The sequence below is a fragment of the Canis lupus genome, chromosome 9 (genome assembly GCF_003254725.2).
Source record: "Canis lupus dingo isolate Sandy chromosome 9, ASM325472v2, whole genome shotgun sequence".
NCBI lineage: Eukaryota > Metazoa > Chordata > Mammalia > Carnivora > Canidae > Canis > Canis lupus.
In genome coordinates, this window is record NC_064251.1 from 42,672,276 (window position 1) to 42,689,908 (window position 17,633).

General features: G+C 36.9%; 1 protein-coding gene across 9 annotated transcripts in view; it reads right to left on the reverse strand.

Moving 5' to 3' along the window:
* The window catches only part of NF1 (neurofibromin 1), a 274,304-nt gene that overhangs the window by 5,948 nt on the left and 250,723 nt on the right, over positions 1-17,633 (reverse strand). For 7 of the 9 annotated variants that reach the window (XM_049114227.1, XM_025476459.2, XM_025476457.2 and 4 more), the window contains 7 exons: positions 15,930-16,087; positions 13,535-13,657; positions 13,013-13,143; positions 12,731-12,831; positions 11,298-11,440; positions 10,883-10,929; positions 9,408-9,624 (listed from right to left, as the gene is read on the reverse strand). In XM_049114227.1, coding sequence (XP_048970184.1) covers positions 9,408-9,624; positions 10,883-10,929; positions 11,298-11,440; positions 12,731-12,831; positions 13,013-13,143; positions 13,535-13,657; positions 15,930-16,087 — 920 coding nt within the window. The remainder of the gene's footprint in view (positions 1-9,407; positions 9,625-10,882; positions 10,930-11,297; positions 11,441-12,730; positions 12,832-13,012; positions 13,144-13,534; positions 13,658-15,929; positions 16,088-17,633) is intronic. The other 2 variants (XM_025476460.3, XM_025476461.3) reach the window with 2 other exon arrangements.

A 17,633-nucleotide genomic window follows, 5' to 3' on the forward strand; every position in this document is an offset into this window, starting at 1 on the left:
TAAATCTGCACGTGACCTACAAGTTCAAGTCCAAAGTTCCTTATGTGGGTTCATATTCTCAATAGAAAATAAAATTCAGGTAAAGCTAGGATTTAAAAAGACAGGGGTTTAAAACAACCAGGAGACAGCCATCAGGAGAAGCCCAGAGTGGACAACTACCAAGAGAGACTGTGGCTTTCTGCATGCAATCTGCCACCCTGGGGTTTGTTCCTGCGTGCCCATCTTTGACACAGCCTTGCCATTACTAGATTTAGCTCGCTCTGGGGAGGAGCTTGTCATTACTCTGCAAGGTGGCAATGCTTTCTTTTGAGGATAAGGGCCTGCTGGTCACTGATATTCTTCAGAATTTAAGTTATAGAAATTGTGGCCACACAGATTAAGTCACTAGGGTGAAGATTTCTTTGAAGAAATACTAAGGATATTCTATTTTCTGTTAAGCAAGTAACCTTTAGACCTCTAAATAAAATGTTAAAAGTCTTATTTAGTTCTTGCTAAACGTTAAGGGTAGAAAGCAAGGTATAAAAGGTTTACACAGGGATCCCTGGGTGGCGCAGCGGTTTAGCGCCTGCCTTTAGCCCAGGGTGCGATCCTGGAGACCTGGGATCAAATCCCACGTCAGGCTCCCGGTGCATGGAGCCTGCTTCTCCCTCTGCCTGTGTCTCTGCCCCCCCCCCCCTCTTTGACTATCATAAATAAATAAAAATATTTGAAAAAAAAAAAAAAGGTTTACACATACTAGGACCTCTACTATGTCAAGAAAAGAAACTAGTATATGTACTAAACTGTTAATAAACAGTGTTCTCTTAAAGCAGTGGGATCATGGGTGGTTTTTTTATTCTATTCTGAGTTTTCTAATTTTGTTTCCTAATGAACATGTGTTCCTTCAGTAAAAAATGTTAAAGTATCACCAACTTAGTCCCAACACTCATAGCCAAAAGCTTCCATGCTATGTGAGAGGATGATGCCCTACTTCTACTCTCAAATTAGTTTTCATCTTAATTCTTGTTTTCATATGTGTATTTTCTTCCTATTCAGTGACCCAACTCTATAAACCACACAGAGGTAAATGTGGTATAACTGATTCCCAACCTCACAGCAAAGCTGTTTTACTTTAAAGATCAAAGAAGCTGACATAAACATCTTGAAGGGTCATTTTTAAGAAAAAAAAAAAATCAATTGAAATGCATTATATTTATACCAAGGTACAGCATCTTGGAGAAGTCAAGTTAGTTAGAAGCAGTGATCATGGTGTCCAGTTCTGACATTTCAGTTCCCAAGCATAATTTGCATGTTTGAGAATTTTGGCAGCAGTCCTTCTTTTTGCCTTCCACAGTGAAATCTAGAAACCTCTCTAAGATGCTGGTGAAGGATCTGGTCTTAACATTCCGTAGGAAGAACTCTTGGATGGCATTCCGTAGGAAGAACTCTCAGATGGTCAGCCAGACTACTGAAACGCAGACAGAATCCACCCTGCATTGATACACGCTGTATCTTAAATTAGAGAGCAGACCCTGGTGCTGCTCCACTGAAGTTTTGTACTCTGGTCTACTGTAGTAGGCCCCTAAATACCACTCACCCCTCTGACCCTCAGTGGGCACAAAAGCAAAAAAACCCAAAAAACCCATGAGATGATGGAAACCCAGAGGCCACCACCTAAACGAACAAAGATAAAAACTTCTGTGGTCCGATTTCCTATTTTAAATTCTCCCACAGATAGTCTGTGGTCAAACATGCAGCCAGTTACAAACATGCAGGACAGAAGAAGCTGAAATTCTCTACAGCAGTGTATTAATAAGCACTATGCTTCAATGAATTGTGGTGGTTCCAGATAAAGATGAACTCCTAAATAAGAGGTGTTATTGGCCAGAATTTAGTAAATCAAGTGGGAAAAATGATTAGAGTGCATGATACTTATTGAAGTTGTATGTCTACCTCCTCTGCTCGAACATGAGTTCCTTGAAGGCAGGTATCAGGGTTTATTTATTCTGACAACTAGGGATAGATCCAGCCTGATGAAGAATAAAACACTTCATTTTAAAAATTCACCTAATTTTTAAGTACCAAAATGGTATCCCCAAACTGGAACCTAATACATTCATAAAGTAGTAAAAGGATGGAATCCCTTTCAGTTACTGAAAAGCTGAAGAAAAATGGGTTAGGTAATTTGTGAAAAGTCACACAACAGAAGTGAAAGACAAGTAACTCAAATTTCACACCACCTGCATGGGAGCACTGGTAAGTTACCTGACTGCATTGCTTCGGTGATTACACATATACTATGGCAAACTGGTCAGCAAAGTCTTATGATATACATGAGAAGGCAAACATATCAGAGGGTTCATTTGTTACATCCAACGATGCAAACATGTCAGAAGACCCGGGTTTGAGTCTTCGTTGGATCAGAACCTAATTTGGTTCTAGTTCTTAATCCATCAATTAAGGATAAGAGTAGATGTGCCTATTTCAAAGGGTTGTTAGAACAATCAGATAAGATGGTCCACGTGAAGGCTTTCTGCACATAGATAAAATAATTACTACAAAATCAAGATGCTCCTAATGCCTGAAATAAAAAAGACCAGGTGACGTACGGAAAGTAGTAGTAGAACAAATGCATAGTACTTGAATTTTACATGAGAATGTGTATTCTAGAATGTGTACTTAAGCTAATGTGATAATGTGTACTTAAGCACAAAATATAATAAATCTTTTTAGAATGTAACATAACTATAGTTTATTCTTATGGTATAGTAAATACTTTCATGGAGACACGTTAAATATGCATTTAGAAATATTTGTATTTGAAGCTACATATACAAAATTTTAACTATAAGAATTAACAAGACTTTTAATGTACTTTCATGACTTGCCAATACTTTTTGTATTTGGTCTAATCTTTCTGTATAATAGTTATAGAAGAATAAAAGAAGACAAGGTAGCTTTTGTAAATTAAATATAAGTGTAAGGCATTTTTTCCTTTTCAGTCCTCAGAGTTACCTAAGACCATATTCCTTTTTCTAAACATAGGTGATAGAGTACATAGTCAGCTTTAATTTCTAAAGAAATACTGGGATTGGATTTATATTGGGGAAAGACAAGTATTTCCTAGGCTTTAAAAAGTCTTCCTCAAACCACATACCCTGCCTTTTTTTTTTTTTTTTTTTAATTTATAACTCTCCCCGGAGTTTCCTGTTAAATGGGTTGTGTTTGCCCAGGGCTGGGACTGTGTGTTCAGGGTTCAGGGGGGAGTGTCAACAGCTTGTTCACAGAGACAGGATGCCTGGACCTGCAGGGCCAACGAGCACCAGACCTTAAAGCAGTGGTTTTACAAGTGCCTCAGGTGCTAAGCCGAACTGTGCTTACAGGAGTTGGTAAATGAAGTCTCATGCCATGTGCCCAGGATGAGCGCAGGGTAAGCGGCATTTCATGCAGAGATGACAGAAGGAAAGAGTACCTTGATGAGGAAACAGCTGCATGAAAACTGCTGACTTAGAGCAAGGCAGAGAAGCTTCACAGACACAGAATGGAAGGAAAAACAAAAGTGAGTGATGTCCACAAGATTTTTTTAAAGGGTGAAATATGAGTAGATATTGGACAATTATGATCCCTGGTTTTCAGAAGAAATCTTTTTGAATTATTGAACTCTGACCATTAATTTCCTAAATATTACACTCTATAAGTAAATGTTAGAACTTACGATTTTACAGATAGATGTGTTTTTACATTTTCTTTAGAATTAAGAATTTAAAGTCAAGAATTAAAAAATGAAATGAAAAATTAGCAGAAATTACACTAAGCAATTGCCCAGTATAAAATTACTTTTCTCCCTTAAATACAGGATGATAATAATAACAGAAAAAGGGCAGCCCCAGTGGCGCAGCGGTTTAGTGCCGCCTGCAGCCCGGGTGTGATCCTGGGGACCCTGGATCGAGTCCCACGTCAGGCTCCCTGCATGGAGCCTGCTTCTCCCTCTGTCTGTGCCTCTGCCCCCCTCTCTCTCTGTGTCTCTATGAATAAATAAATAAAATCTTTAAAAAATAATAACAATAACAGAAAAAGATGGAAAAAATTAAGAAAATACCAAATACAAGTCTAGGGATACCATATGCAGTTCCCAAAACATTAAAATCATTTCAGAGATTTTAAGTAGTCTTAAGAGAGGCCTTTAAGTTTCTTCTAAGAGGAAGACATTTGAAACCTGGTGAACATCTTAGGAGTGTTATGGACTCAGAATAAGTGCACACACACAGAAAGGGTTCCGATGCACTATCACTGTGCACACAGCTGTCAGCACTCCTGGTTTAGGAATGCCTGTAATGCTTAGTTGATCCACCCAGCTTCCTAAAGGGAAGATCTACAATTAAGAAGCAAAGTGAGGGACGTTGGGTGGCTCAGTGGTTGAGCATCGGCCTTTGGCTCAGGCTGTGATCCCGGGGTCCTGGGACTGAGTCCCACATTGGGTTCCTTGCAGGGAGCCTGTGTCTCTGCCTCTCTCTCTGGTCTCTCATGAATAAATAAATAAATATTTATATAAAAAAAAAAGCAAAGTGAGTGAATAACTGACAGGCTTGGACACAGTCCCAAAATAAACTGGAAAAGGTGAATTAAAAAGAGAAACAAAACCTCAACTGAACAGGTTTTGGCTCTAAAAAATTCCTCCTCCAATACTAACAGTAAGATAAAGCTGATCAAAGGGGAAAGAAAGTTTTTTTTCCTAGTAAAAAACAGTTAAAATAGATCACATGGTTGTTTTGTTCAAAAAATTATAACACAGGGGATCCCTGGGTGGCTCAGCGGTTTGGCGCCTGCCTTTGGCCCAGGGCATGATCAAGGAGACCTGGGATCGAGTCCCGCGTTGGGCTCCCGCATGGAGCCTGCTTCTCCCTCTGCCTGTGTCTCTGCCTCTCTTTCTCTCTCTCTCTCTATCATGAATGAATAAATAAATCTTTAAAAAAACTATAACACACATCTCACATTTTCTTGAGGTCAAAAATGTTACAATGAATCTCTATAGGATAAGTATCTGGAATTCTGGTTATTTTCTACAGAGCATTTTAATCTTGCACTTAAAATCAAAGATCTTGTGTACATATAGAATTTGTTAGAAGGAAGTAAAGACTTTAGTTCAAAACCCAATACTGCAATCCATAAGCAGAAACTGTCAAGCCTTGACCAGGGTCTCTCTCATCTTTAAATGTCCTAGATAACCTAGTATATACCTACAAAATGGGTGTTCAAATGTTTACTGAATTAAATTACAGTGTGAAAAATATTAGGAGAACCTTGGCAGAGTATAAAATAAAATTTAATACATTGGAAATGGATCTACTTAAATTTTCTAATGAGTACTAAATCCATATAATTCCATCTGGGTTTTTATTTCTAGTATCCTTGCTCTTTAACATGTAAAGAGGATGCAGGAACACTGCACTTGAAAAGGTTATAAAGCATTCAAAACTATGGCTTTAAAAAGGCTTCCTTGCTCATCACCTAAGAGTGCCACTAATGACTTGGCCTTAAGCAAGGGAGCTCCATTCACACAGCATTTTTAAGTGGATAGCTTGGTTTTCTAGCTCTGATCCTGGTTCTTCCATTCATGTCCAGCTCAGCTACTCTGAACCTAACAGGGGACTGAAAAACCAATTTGGAATACTCTTATATATCAGAGTTAATTTTATAGATTCTCTTCAGGGTTCTCTTAGTGACATTTGGGAAAATCTGACAAGGCAAAGTTTTATGTCCATTTGGCTGAAAGGTTACTATGATTTTACATGCACTGAACTCTACTGATGGCTCCAACCATGCCAAGTTCAATTTCAACTAGGGAGGCAGTCAGAAGACATTTACACATTTGAAAATATAGATTTAGAAAATAATCTTCCTTGTGCTAAGGGGATAGACAAATGGGCTATGATAATCTGTCAAGAACAATGCATTTTCAGAGACAATTGCTTTATGTAAGTAAGTAACCAATACTTTCTCAAAAGCTGGTGACTGATGAATTACCCCCACCTCCACCCCCTAAATAAAGTAATACTTTAAGTCAGGTTTAATGCTTGGGAGTGGGGAGTTCATGAATCTCTTATCTAGCTGATTTGACAGCAGAGGATGTTGGTTGTTGACCAAAAAGAAAATACAGCTTAGTGGCTGATCCTGCTAAGTACCAAAGATCTAGAAAGCAGAGTCTTGCATTGAAAAGGAAAGTCTGCAGCTAACAGTTGAGCTTTAAGCAGCTCAATGACTTTTGCTTTTTCACAATAGGGCAACAGAGCTTTCACAAGCTTTTTTTTTTTTTTTTTTCTTTCACAAGCTTAAAGCTCAGGAGACTGGGTGCAGATTAATGTTGGGTAACTTGATAGCAAGCCACATTTGTGCTCCATTTTCAGGGAGTGACATGAAATTTCTTTAAATATCTGCTTGGAGGGCACCTGGGTGGCTCAGTTGGGCATCTGACTCCTGGTTTTGGCTTGAGTTGTGGTTTTGAGGTCATGGGATGGAGCCCTGCATTGGGCTCTGCATTCAGCTCAGAGTCTGCTTTCTCCTTTTTCCTTCTGCCCCTTTCCCCACTCACATGCTCTCTAAATAAGTAAAATCTTTAAAAATAAATCAGTAAATAAATAAATATTTCAGCTTGGGACTTGGCTGATGGGAGTGGAGACACAGAATTATTCTGATTTTTATACAACCAAACAGCAAAGTTGAAATGCTAGGCTGAGTTAGGAATCTGGATAAGATTCATCACTTCTTTTAGCTGTTTGATATCAGCAAACTCAGCTCCATTGAGGAGACAGGAATATAGATTACATGTAGCTAAAGATACAAAGCAGTATATCTCATTATAAATGAAGTATTAACTCTTAAAGAGGTATTCTATAATAGCAAATGACAAAAGCACAGTAATTAGTTATATAGATAAATCAGGATCCTTTCATGGAGATGAGCTCACAACTCAGAGATAAAAATGGGTTTGTTTCATAGGAGAGTGAAATTACTATTGAAAAGATAAACTCTTTTTCCAAAAACATGTAGTAAAATAATCTGGCAAACCGAGGACCTACAATTTGCAATTCAGAACTAGGGAATGCTGAACACCACGATTTTACTTAATTCTATTGTTTTTAAAGCTTCAGTTTCCTCTGAGAATAGTCAAAGGCTTCCAGGCTGTGGTCATCTATTCAAGCAGCCATCTAAAAACTACTAGAAGTGATATTATTAGTTTAAAACTGTAACCAAAACCACATATGCTATTTTCTGATTTTTATAAACAATTTTAAATAAGAGGATGCAAGGTAGGACTATTTTTTAAACAACCGACATAGGATATAAGCAATTAATCAACTAGCAGAGGAACCTGTACTGCTACCTTTATAGACAGAGTCTATGAATTTTCTCATTGTCATTAACCTTATAAAAAACAAGTAATGCAGAAAACAGAGAGCTCTACAGAAAAAAGCAGTGTGGACTTAGGGTAAGGCAGGTGGAAGTAATGAGACAGCAATAAATAAACAAATAAAGAAACAGGGAAACAAAGGGAAGGAAGAAAGCTGATGGACAGGTCATAGATATGGAAGACAGTGACTATGGTAGAAAGAGCACTGGCCCTGGTTCTGGATAAGAACTATGTGATAAAGCAATTACCTTAGCTCTTCTAGTCCTCAGTTTCCCCATCACACCAGACATTGTGAGCCTAGAACTATATGATCTCTGTAGTCCTCTTTAGCTCCAAAATGCTAAGATTTGGAGGGTGTGGGGGCACGGAGGTGGGGAAAAAGAGTTCAGTGGCTGCAATATCTAGAAGAAAGTATATTTTAAGTTTTTCCCTGGTTATAATGGTTGAAATGCGGATGATGAGGCAAGACCACAGGCATACCCTAGGGCAGTGCTTCTCACACCCTAGTGTAAGAATCACCTGGAGTGTTTTATTAAAACAGACTGCTGGGCCCCGCTTGTGGAGTTTCTTATGCAGGAAGTCTAGGGTGGGGCTTAGTATCTGCAGGTCATGGGATGGAGCCCTGCAGATATACTATCGATATACTATCGAGTTCCCAAATGATGCTGATGCTGGTCTGGGATTGTTGCTGGAGAAACATTGTCCTAGGGAGTAAGGGACAGAGGGCAAATGAACATGGTTATATGCGGAAGAAAAGTTGGTCAGATTTCTCTTATTTTTTGGAGGAAGAAAAGCAGCTGACTAGGTGCAGTAAGGGGATTGATAAATAAATGCTGGACTAAATAACTTGTTTCCTCTGCTGACCAAAGCTTTGTTGCTGACCAAAACTTAATACAGTTATTTTAATACAATGATTTGTGATTGGATATTATATGTGCCATGTTCTCCAGGCCTTCAAAACTATGTATGTTTATTCATGCAAAATTGGGATTATAAACTGGGGATTCTATTTATGTGTCTTGAACATCACAAATAGTTGTAATACATCACTAAGCCTTTAAAAAAAAATCCATGCCAACACCTTAAAGAGAATAATGTATAGTAACTATACATCGGTGCTTCATGTGTAAAATTTTCAGATAATGGAACTTTCAACACAAAACCTTTTTAAAATTTTCACCATTTTAGAAGGGTATCACTTCGAGTGGAAAACATGACCACATGGAAGTTTTCCCTGACTACCCACTGTCATCATCACACACAATAGCATCAGTTCTGTAATGAATAACACTTCTAGGGTCAACCAGAGTTTTAGGAAACTGTTCACTCTGACACTGGAATGAGCCTAGAAGACTATAGGTTTGCCATTTCTGTCACTTTGTGTATCTCAGCCCTGTTCAAGCTATTAGCTATTATTTTCAGTGTATCCACCTCTAGCAGCATGTTGCATTGACATACTTTCCCCATGTGGACCTAAGAGTGACTCCATGGCAAGGAATATGCTTATGTGCTTCAAGATATTATTTTCCTGAGATGACATTTTTCTAATTGTTGATTTTCTTAGATTTTCAGGTTAGCCTCTGGATGGTTGAGTTGTTGCTGGCAACAGGGAAGTGGGGTACTACCATATTTTGTGTATTTTTTGCATACAGTATGCTGTATCAGAGACATAGAAGCCCTAGGGCTAGGCTAGTATATCTAGTAAGGAAATTGTAATTCTCTTCACTTACAAGCTAAGGTACCTTAAAGGATGCTCTTCCTCCCAAATTCTAAAAACTTATCAACCTTAGAACACTATGTGAACATTCTAAACATTTCACTATCTTATGAATATCTGTTTAAAAGCAGAAAGCTTTATAGAATAACAAAATTCAAGTTAGCTATAAGGTAAAGAAAAAATGTAAGATGAACCTCATGATAAAAAGGAGCAAAATCTACTATAACCTGATAACAAGGGAATTCCTGATGTTGGTATATTAATATTATTGCTCAAATTTATATAAAGATTACATTTACTAACCTGGGGAATGCTGGGAAGTTGCAAGTGAGGTCATGGAATTAGAAAGGTTAAGATTAGCAGTAATACTAAGCTGGCTCTGCACTGCAGGAGGATAAGGAGAAGTGGGTGTCAGGAGGGACTCCTCACTGGTTTCTTCATCAATTCCAGGCAAATACGTGTCAATCAAGGCATCAAGAAACTTAACAATAAGCTCAGCATAGTCTGGGATTTGTGTTTGCTGTAATGGAAAATAGGAAATTATTTTAGCTCCATTCTTTTTTTTTTTCTATAAATCCCCTTTGAAGCCAAAAAAGATTAACTCAATTTTTGTTTTGGGCTTAATTTACTAATTTTCTTCTTTTATACTAGAGAGCATTAAAGAAAGGGGGTGGCATACTATTTCTAGACTACCATGGGATTTACAACTGGGAACTCTTCAGCTTACACCTACAGCTTCCAGATGAACCTACAATTATTGAAAGCCATGCAGAGGCAAAGACTGAATTAATCCTGAGACAGTAAAACCATCAGCAATGATGTCTAATCAATTTTTCAAAACAAAGAAAATGAGCAGAGGATCATCATGCCAGCCGCCATTCAGATACTCCACTAACTGAACACTGTGAAGGGCAGAGGGTTACTGGCAATCAAACTACAAACAGACCTGCAGGATATATTATTTCTAGGAATTCAGGCCCATTTTTTAAATGACAGCTTTTGCATATCAAGAGATATTCAGTAATAACTGAACAAAATAAAAAACGAAATATCTGATTCTTAAAACTAGAATAAGATTTAGATAATTCAGCTTGATTTAGCACCCCTGAGTCTAGAACACTGCACTAGGAACTGTCCAGGGAAGAAACAGAAGTCCTGCCTTCAAGGAATCTCAACCCATCTGGAGGGACCATATATAGAGAGAATAATTAAAAACACATTTAATACTATATCAATTAATGCCAATCAAATAAAAAAATGAACAGGAACAAATAAAGATATATTCAGGAAAGAATGAATCTAATCCAATAGGTTGGAAGGAAAAATGTTTTCATGAAGAAATTTTTTTTCATTATGTAATTAAAAAACAGCTTGAGATTTAATTGACATATAACATTATATTTGGGTCATGAGGTAGGTTTAAACCCTAGGTCACACTCCTTCCTAATTACAAGATACTTAAGTGTATGCATTATGATCAACAAACACCCAAGTGACCAAAAGCAGAAAACTTACAGAGGTTTCTTTCACAACCTTCTGAAAAGTCAAGCATAAATTGAACTGAGTTGTTTTTTGTAAAAACTAACATATAAACCTATTAAAGGTGCTGCCTCTTAGAATCTTGTGGTGGAAAACATTTTATAAAAATAACATGTGTTTATCATGTTATTATCATGTTATCATCATTCTGGTTTTCAGCATACTATGTTCTTTAAGCAGGCACACTAATATGAATAAAAACTTTAGTTTTGTCAATGGAGAAAAACAGATTTTCTTACCTTTGAAAAGGGTCCTGCAAACCGCCATAAGCCATTAAAACCAAAACCTGCAACAAACCAAATGGTACTCTTATAATAAGCATGACACTCTTCTAATCCCTAACAGAAATGAAATGTTATATAGTTGATGACATTTAAAGCCTGTGTACACAATGAGAACATTTTTTTCAGAATGAATGTCAGAGTAGGCTAAAACTCACTTAAAACACACTCAGTATAAAACCATATTTTAATCTTAAGAAGCTGTAAACTGGTTACTCATTGAACATACAATGAGAAGAGTACAAAATGGTATATGGAGAGAGAAGTATGAACAAGCCTATCCCTTATAAAGAATTTCTTATTTAGTGCATTCTGTAACAGTGCACATGGCAGCAAGTTTATTAACCATCCTCCTCCAGAGACATTTATTTACTTTGCAGATAAGATGTTTGGTACTGAGGTGGGGATTCTTCATGGTATACCACACTCTGCACGATTCCATGGATTGGATTTAACAAATTTGGATCTTGGCACAATGACAACAAGGTGTTGATCTTAGAGTCCAACAAATTGTGCCTAAAAAAAAAAGTAAACACAGGAACATTTTAAAGGAAAATTCAATAAAAAATATACACTGGAAAACATTATATAACACCCAGAACAATGTGATAAAAATGAAGGGAAAGGAATATTTTTTACCATCTGATGCTTTTCTAAATTTTGTATAAATAAATATATAAATAAACAAAATACACTTTTTTGGTCTGTCCTTTGTTGTTGCTCTTATATTTTTTTATTTTCAAATTTTTATTTACTTGCTTTTAAAAGATTTTATTTATTTATTTATTGAGAGACAGACAGAGAGAGATAATATGAATGCACAGGGGAGGAGCAGAGAGAGAGAGGGACAAGCAGATTCCACACTGAGCACAGGGCTTGATCTCACAACCCTGAGATCATGACCTGAGCTGAAATCAAGAGCCCAATGCTTAACCAACTGAGCCACCTAGGTACCTCTTTTTTGTTGCTTTTAATCATTACAAAAATACGGCAAAAACAACAAACTAGTATTGTCACATAACCATATTTATGTATGGTTACTGCTCAAGACAAGGTTGGTTTCTGTCACTTGATATGTTTTAGAACTATTTCTTTCTGCTGACTGTTGGTATGTACCAAGGGAGTTAAAACTAAATTTAATAACAATCAATGTTTAATAAATGCTGAATCAGATTGATTAAGGAAAGCAATATTAATGTGGAGCGGTAGAATATCTGATCTAATTCAAAATTAAGAGGAAATTAACTATGTCTAACTTGGCTGCACTCCATTAATAGAAATAATCCAGAGCCAACTATATGAGATTCCCAAATTCTAAAATGAGATTAAACAAAAATAAGGCCTGGATCAGGAATAGGATTTCCCAAGTTTCTTTAGGTTACTGAGATTTGAATACTTTGAGGCTAATACAACCTTAATTCTTAAGAGAAAGTAAAATTCATTCATCTCCTATATAGAGGGTTAATTTTGTTTTCACTCAGCTGTGGATAAATACAAAAGCTCTACCAAAAAAGAAACCAAACAGGTACATAGAGCATCTAATGGTTTGCTTTTAAGTGAGGAAATGAACAATGCTCATCACGAAGGACCACTTAAGAAAATTAACAAGATAAAAAAATGTTTTCCCTAATAGGCCAAAACTTAGTCTTAGCCCCTACTAAACTCTCTAAGCTAAACCTCTATCATACAGTCTCACATTCCCCTCTCCACAACCAGTGAACATTATTGAATGATACTTTTCCTAAATTTTTATGAGACATATGACTTCCAAGACAGGTACAGAAGTTAAACACAAGAGATACTTACACAACAGGAAAAACCTTGGGGAAAACAACACTGGCTTCTGCTAAGTATTCATAAAGAATTCGCTGATCAAACTCATCTGTGGTGTATTTTACCAGTGTAGCCTGCCAAAGGCAAAAAAGTCAACAAAACACATTTTACTTTGTGGCTGAAGTGTTGTATGTTCTGGTGAGAAGCATAAGACAATCTTTCTTTCATGTTTTTGATATTTAAGGGCCTCCTAAGAGTAGACTGGAATAAAAAAACTTGAGAGCAAAAGGAAAAAAAAAAAGGCAAAAACTTTACCAGAACAGTAAGAAGAAGTGCTTGGATCTTCGGATCAGTAAGTACTTCTTCATCCAAGAGAACATTTGATTCAGACACTGAAACTTTGCGTAAATGTGGGTGTTGCTGTGATGAGGAAATCCTCTGAGTTTCTGCAATAATATATGGATTAACGTGATCAGCTGTATTAACAGAACATACACACTAGATACCACTTCACCTAACATATTTTAATGTTACTTCTAAAATTCAATATCTTTTTAGTAGGCACTTAACAGCAAGATAAACATCATACAGAATTAATAGTCACCTATACAAAAGTTCTGGCTGGCTGTTCAAAATGCTGTGTATTTATATATATGATTACTTTTTATACAGGTTTCAGGATAACTTTCATTTTAAGGACTGTATAGCTTATCTTCTGAAAAAGCGCAAATGCATCTACATTTCATCCTAAAGATTCTAAGAAATGGCTGGAAAGCAAATATGGCTCTCCCATCTTATTTTCAATGATCTAGATCAATTATTAACTCTGTTTCTCACCCATTTCATAATCAGTTTCTGCTACTCTCCTCATTTTGGGGGGTGTTGTGATCCCTGATTCCATTTCTTGCCTTTTAGGAGCCTTTGTGTCTGATATCAAGTGATCAAAACTTTTCCTTGTTCCTATAAACAAAAGTTACAGAATATGGCAGTTCATTAACCACAATGTCTGTGAATAGGATTATACTAAAAAGAAAATGTTTGGACATCAAGTGTTTAAGTTTTCACTTAAGGACCCAAAGAAAGCTCAAATATATCCCTGGGGCAGAGTTTCTCTCCTTTGATCTCCATCTTGTCAAGAAATTTGGCCCCATGGCTTTGCATCTCAGGACACGATGTATCTTATTGGTCCAAATTAAACTGAGATTACATCCACTACACTGGAGGTAAACCAAGCTCCACCAACAAGTACAATATTTGATGATGAATATAGGGGTATGCACTGTTCAGTAGCAAAAATCAATTAAATCTGAACAGCCTTTTTTCAATTTAAGAAATTCTGCTCATGGCAAGAATTAGTCATTAACATATGAAAACTTTCCAAATGTAGGCAAGATCAAAGTTTGATTTTAATTCTGCAATCTTTGAAAACAATATCTGCATACCTAAAAGTACTAAATAATACATCTACTGGGAGATGCTTCAAAAATGGCAAGTAGTACAGTACCATCTCCACTTGGCTTTGAGTCCCTCTAGCATGTATTGCACTATGTGAAATCCTTTTCTCTATTTAAAGTACTGAAAATGGATTATTGGGACTTGCACTAAATCTTGTCCACTCTACTTCACATATCACCCTAAACCTAATTCCTCTTCTCCATTCTCCCATTGCTCCCGCCTTAGTGGAGGTCCACATCATCTCTTGTTCGGATGCTCTATCCATCTATTACCTGATCCCCTTCCCAAACATTTCTTCCTCCATGCTGGAGCCAGAAAAACTTGCCTAAAAACGAAATTTGGTAATGTTCCTTCTCTACTTAAAGATCCCTGCTGGAAATGTGGCTCAATCTCTCAACAAAGTCTGCCACAGTTTAGTTCCAACTCTTTGCTAGCCTGGTTTCCTACAGGTGCTTTTCCTTACTTTTCTTTACTCATGCTTGCCTTCCTTAGCTTGTCTGTCAGACAAGCATGTATTAAATCTTCAAGACCCAGTTCAAATATTAGCTCCTCTCTGCAGCCTTTCCTAATTTCCCAGGTCCCCAGTTTCTCCTTGGCAAGATATGTTATTTTAATGGCACCTGGGGATGCTGTTGTGATCAGCTGATTTTAAGTCTTAGCCACCAAACTATGAGCTCTTCAGGGCAGAGACTATAACTTTTTATCTAGCACATGAGCTGAACGAACTCAATAGTACATTTTCTCTGAAGCTGGCTTTTCATTTACAACTTCCTTGGCATGATAATCCAGAACTACCAAACACAAAGTAACCAGGAAACTCCTGGAAGACTATTTTTGTGACAAAGCATAAACAGAAAGAAACTCAAACTAAAGGTAGCAACCCTATGTGACTAATAACAGTGATTAACATTCATGGTTTCAATTTCTTTCATGGCTCACTGGCAGGTTATTTATTTCACACTTCATTGCTCATTGCTTTCCTTACCAACAGAAACATTTTCCCAATACCTAAAGATACTTAAAAATATGCTTGTAGGGATAACTGAAACCCACTGAGCCATTCATAGTGCTGGTTACTGACATATGGATCTTGGTGTACTCTAAAAACAATGAAAACTTCAGCCGAAGTTATATAAGAGCACCTTTCCACTTCCTCTGTAGTGAGGTGGGATCAGTGATCTCTCTCATTTTCTTTCAGTTTTTATAAAGGGAAAGGGTCTCACAGAATTTTAGGTGTACTTATTGACAAATGTTGATGTAACTGAGCAATCTTAACTTTCAAGAATCATATCTTATAGAAATAAAAAAATACAGTAATAAAAAATCTTAGTTGTCTTTCTAAAGAAAAGATGGCAAACAGTATTATTATAGCTTCATAACATATTGATGTAGACTGCTCTCAGATGATACTTTTGAGAAAATACATCGTTAAAGTCCTGCATCTGAGTGGAACAAGATGCCTCCTATCTTGTGAGTAGCTAATATCTCTCCTATTCTCATTTCCCTGTTGCTTGGCCAAGGCAGAACAAAACAAGGACAACCACAGTATTTAGTCTAAGAATCAGAAAAACAAAAACAAAAACAAAACTGTTTTAAGATCCCATTCTTATTCCTCTGTCTTAACTGAGATGGCTTAACTGAACTATCAACAATTTTGTTATATCAAAATGGGAATTTTGATAATTTTGAACAGCTTCAAATAATCTTCCAAGAAAGAAAGTATCTGACCATTAAAAAAATAAGTATAAAAAATTCTATATGATTTAGATAAACTAACCCAGCAACTTCTTCGTATTGGCCTGAGAAGGCTGCCCCATGTCCAAACTCATGGATTTCCTGGCTCGGGGACTGGTCTGGCCCACGGCTGGATAGGAGGCTGCAAGGTACCCTTCAGAACCTTTGGGAGATGACCACGGCTGGTTCTCCTTTAGCGTCCTGAGAGATTTAAAACAATTGAGAAGAAGTAAGTAACATGGTAACAAAGACAACCACTGTACGCCCCTCTCAGTTGGTTGTCCTATTTCCCAATGGCAGTAATCACTTAATTTTAAAACTGCATTTGAAAAGGCTTCAGGGTATGAACTCTTAGTGTTATCCAAGAAATATCTTCCCTTCCTTCTTTCATTCATTCGGGAAACCTTCTTAAAAATTAGCACTATTCTCTTTTAGCACTTTTCTCCTTAGCACCTACTTTCTTCCTATGATGTCTTGTCCACAGTAGGCATTCACCAATGCACAGAACTGTACTGCACTGATTTTTTTAACCAGCAAAACTAAGTCTAAGCAGACAAGTATATTCTTGGCTAAACCAAGAAAATCAACTATACTTTTGACAAGGGAACACAAGCAAACTCATTTTTTCCTTTTCCTCTAAGAAAGGCATATCTCAAAGAAATATAATCAAAGGAATAACTGAAGAATAAGACTACTGAAAACCAAGTAAACCTGGAAAACTTCTGCATACTTTGTTAAAATCTCAGTGGGAAGTTGTGGAGGGCTTTTTAATCAAAAAGTGGGACATTGCTAAATTGTTTTTTTTTTTTTTAATTTTTATTTATTTATGATAGTCACAGAGAGAGAGAGAGAGAGTGGCAGAGACATAGGCAGAGGGAGAAGCAGGATCCATGCACCGGGAGCCCGACGTGGGATTCGATCCCGGGTCTCCAGGATCGCGCCTTGAGCCAAAGGCAGACGCTAAACCGCTGCGCCACCCAGGGATCCCCGACATTGCTAAATTGAATGATATGTGACCGAAAATTTACTTTTGTTTAATAGGAAGTCTCCAAAATAATGCTATTCTCATGTAATTTCTCTGTGTTGTAGTGAAAAATATACTACTCAAAACTACATATAGCAGTGGACATAATGTAATTATCTTATCATCTAAATCTGTACTCTAGAAAACTTTTAAATAACTTAGTGTAATAAAAGTAAATGCAACAGGTGAGGGAGAGATGGGGTAACTGGGTGATAGGCATTTAAGGAGGGCACATGATGTGATAAAAGCACTGGGTGTTACATGCAACTGATGAATTATTGAGCACTATATCTAAAACTAATGATGTACTATACGCTGGCTAACTGAATTTAAATTTAAAAAAAAGTAAATGAAATAAATGTGGTGGCATGTGTATCTTTGTGCAAACGTGCACAGCTTAGCTTTCCATCATCAAGCATGTGATGTTGTTCATATTCCATGGTAGTTTTTCCTAGGCCCTTTCTTGCAATCCAGTGATTTCAAGATCATCTCCTTTCATTACCCAACTGGTTTGTGCTTAAATTAGGCAAACTAATGTTAACGTGAGCATGATTAGCTTAGAGGAACTGTCCTACTAATCCACATAGAACACTGTACATTTATAAAAGGGGTTTTGATTTATATATTCTTCCTAGATTATCTTTTCCTCTATATATTACCTCTGGATTACTCTTGCTGCTTGCCTCCTAGCATGGAAAACAGAAACCTGATTATAATTACATA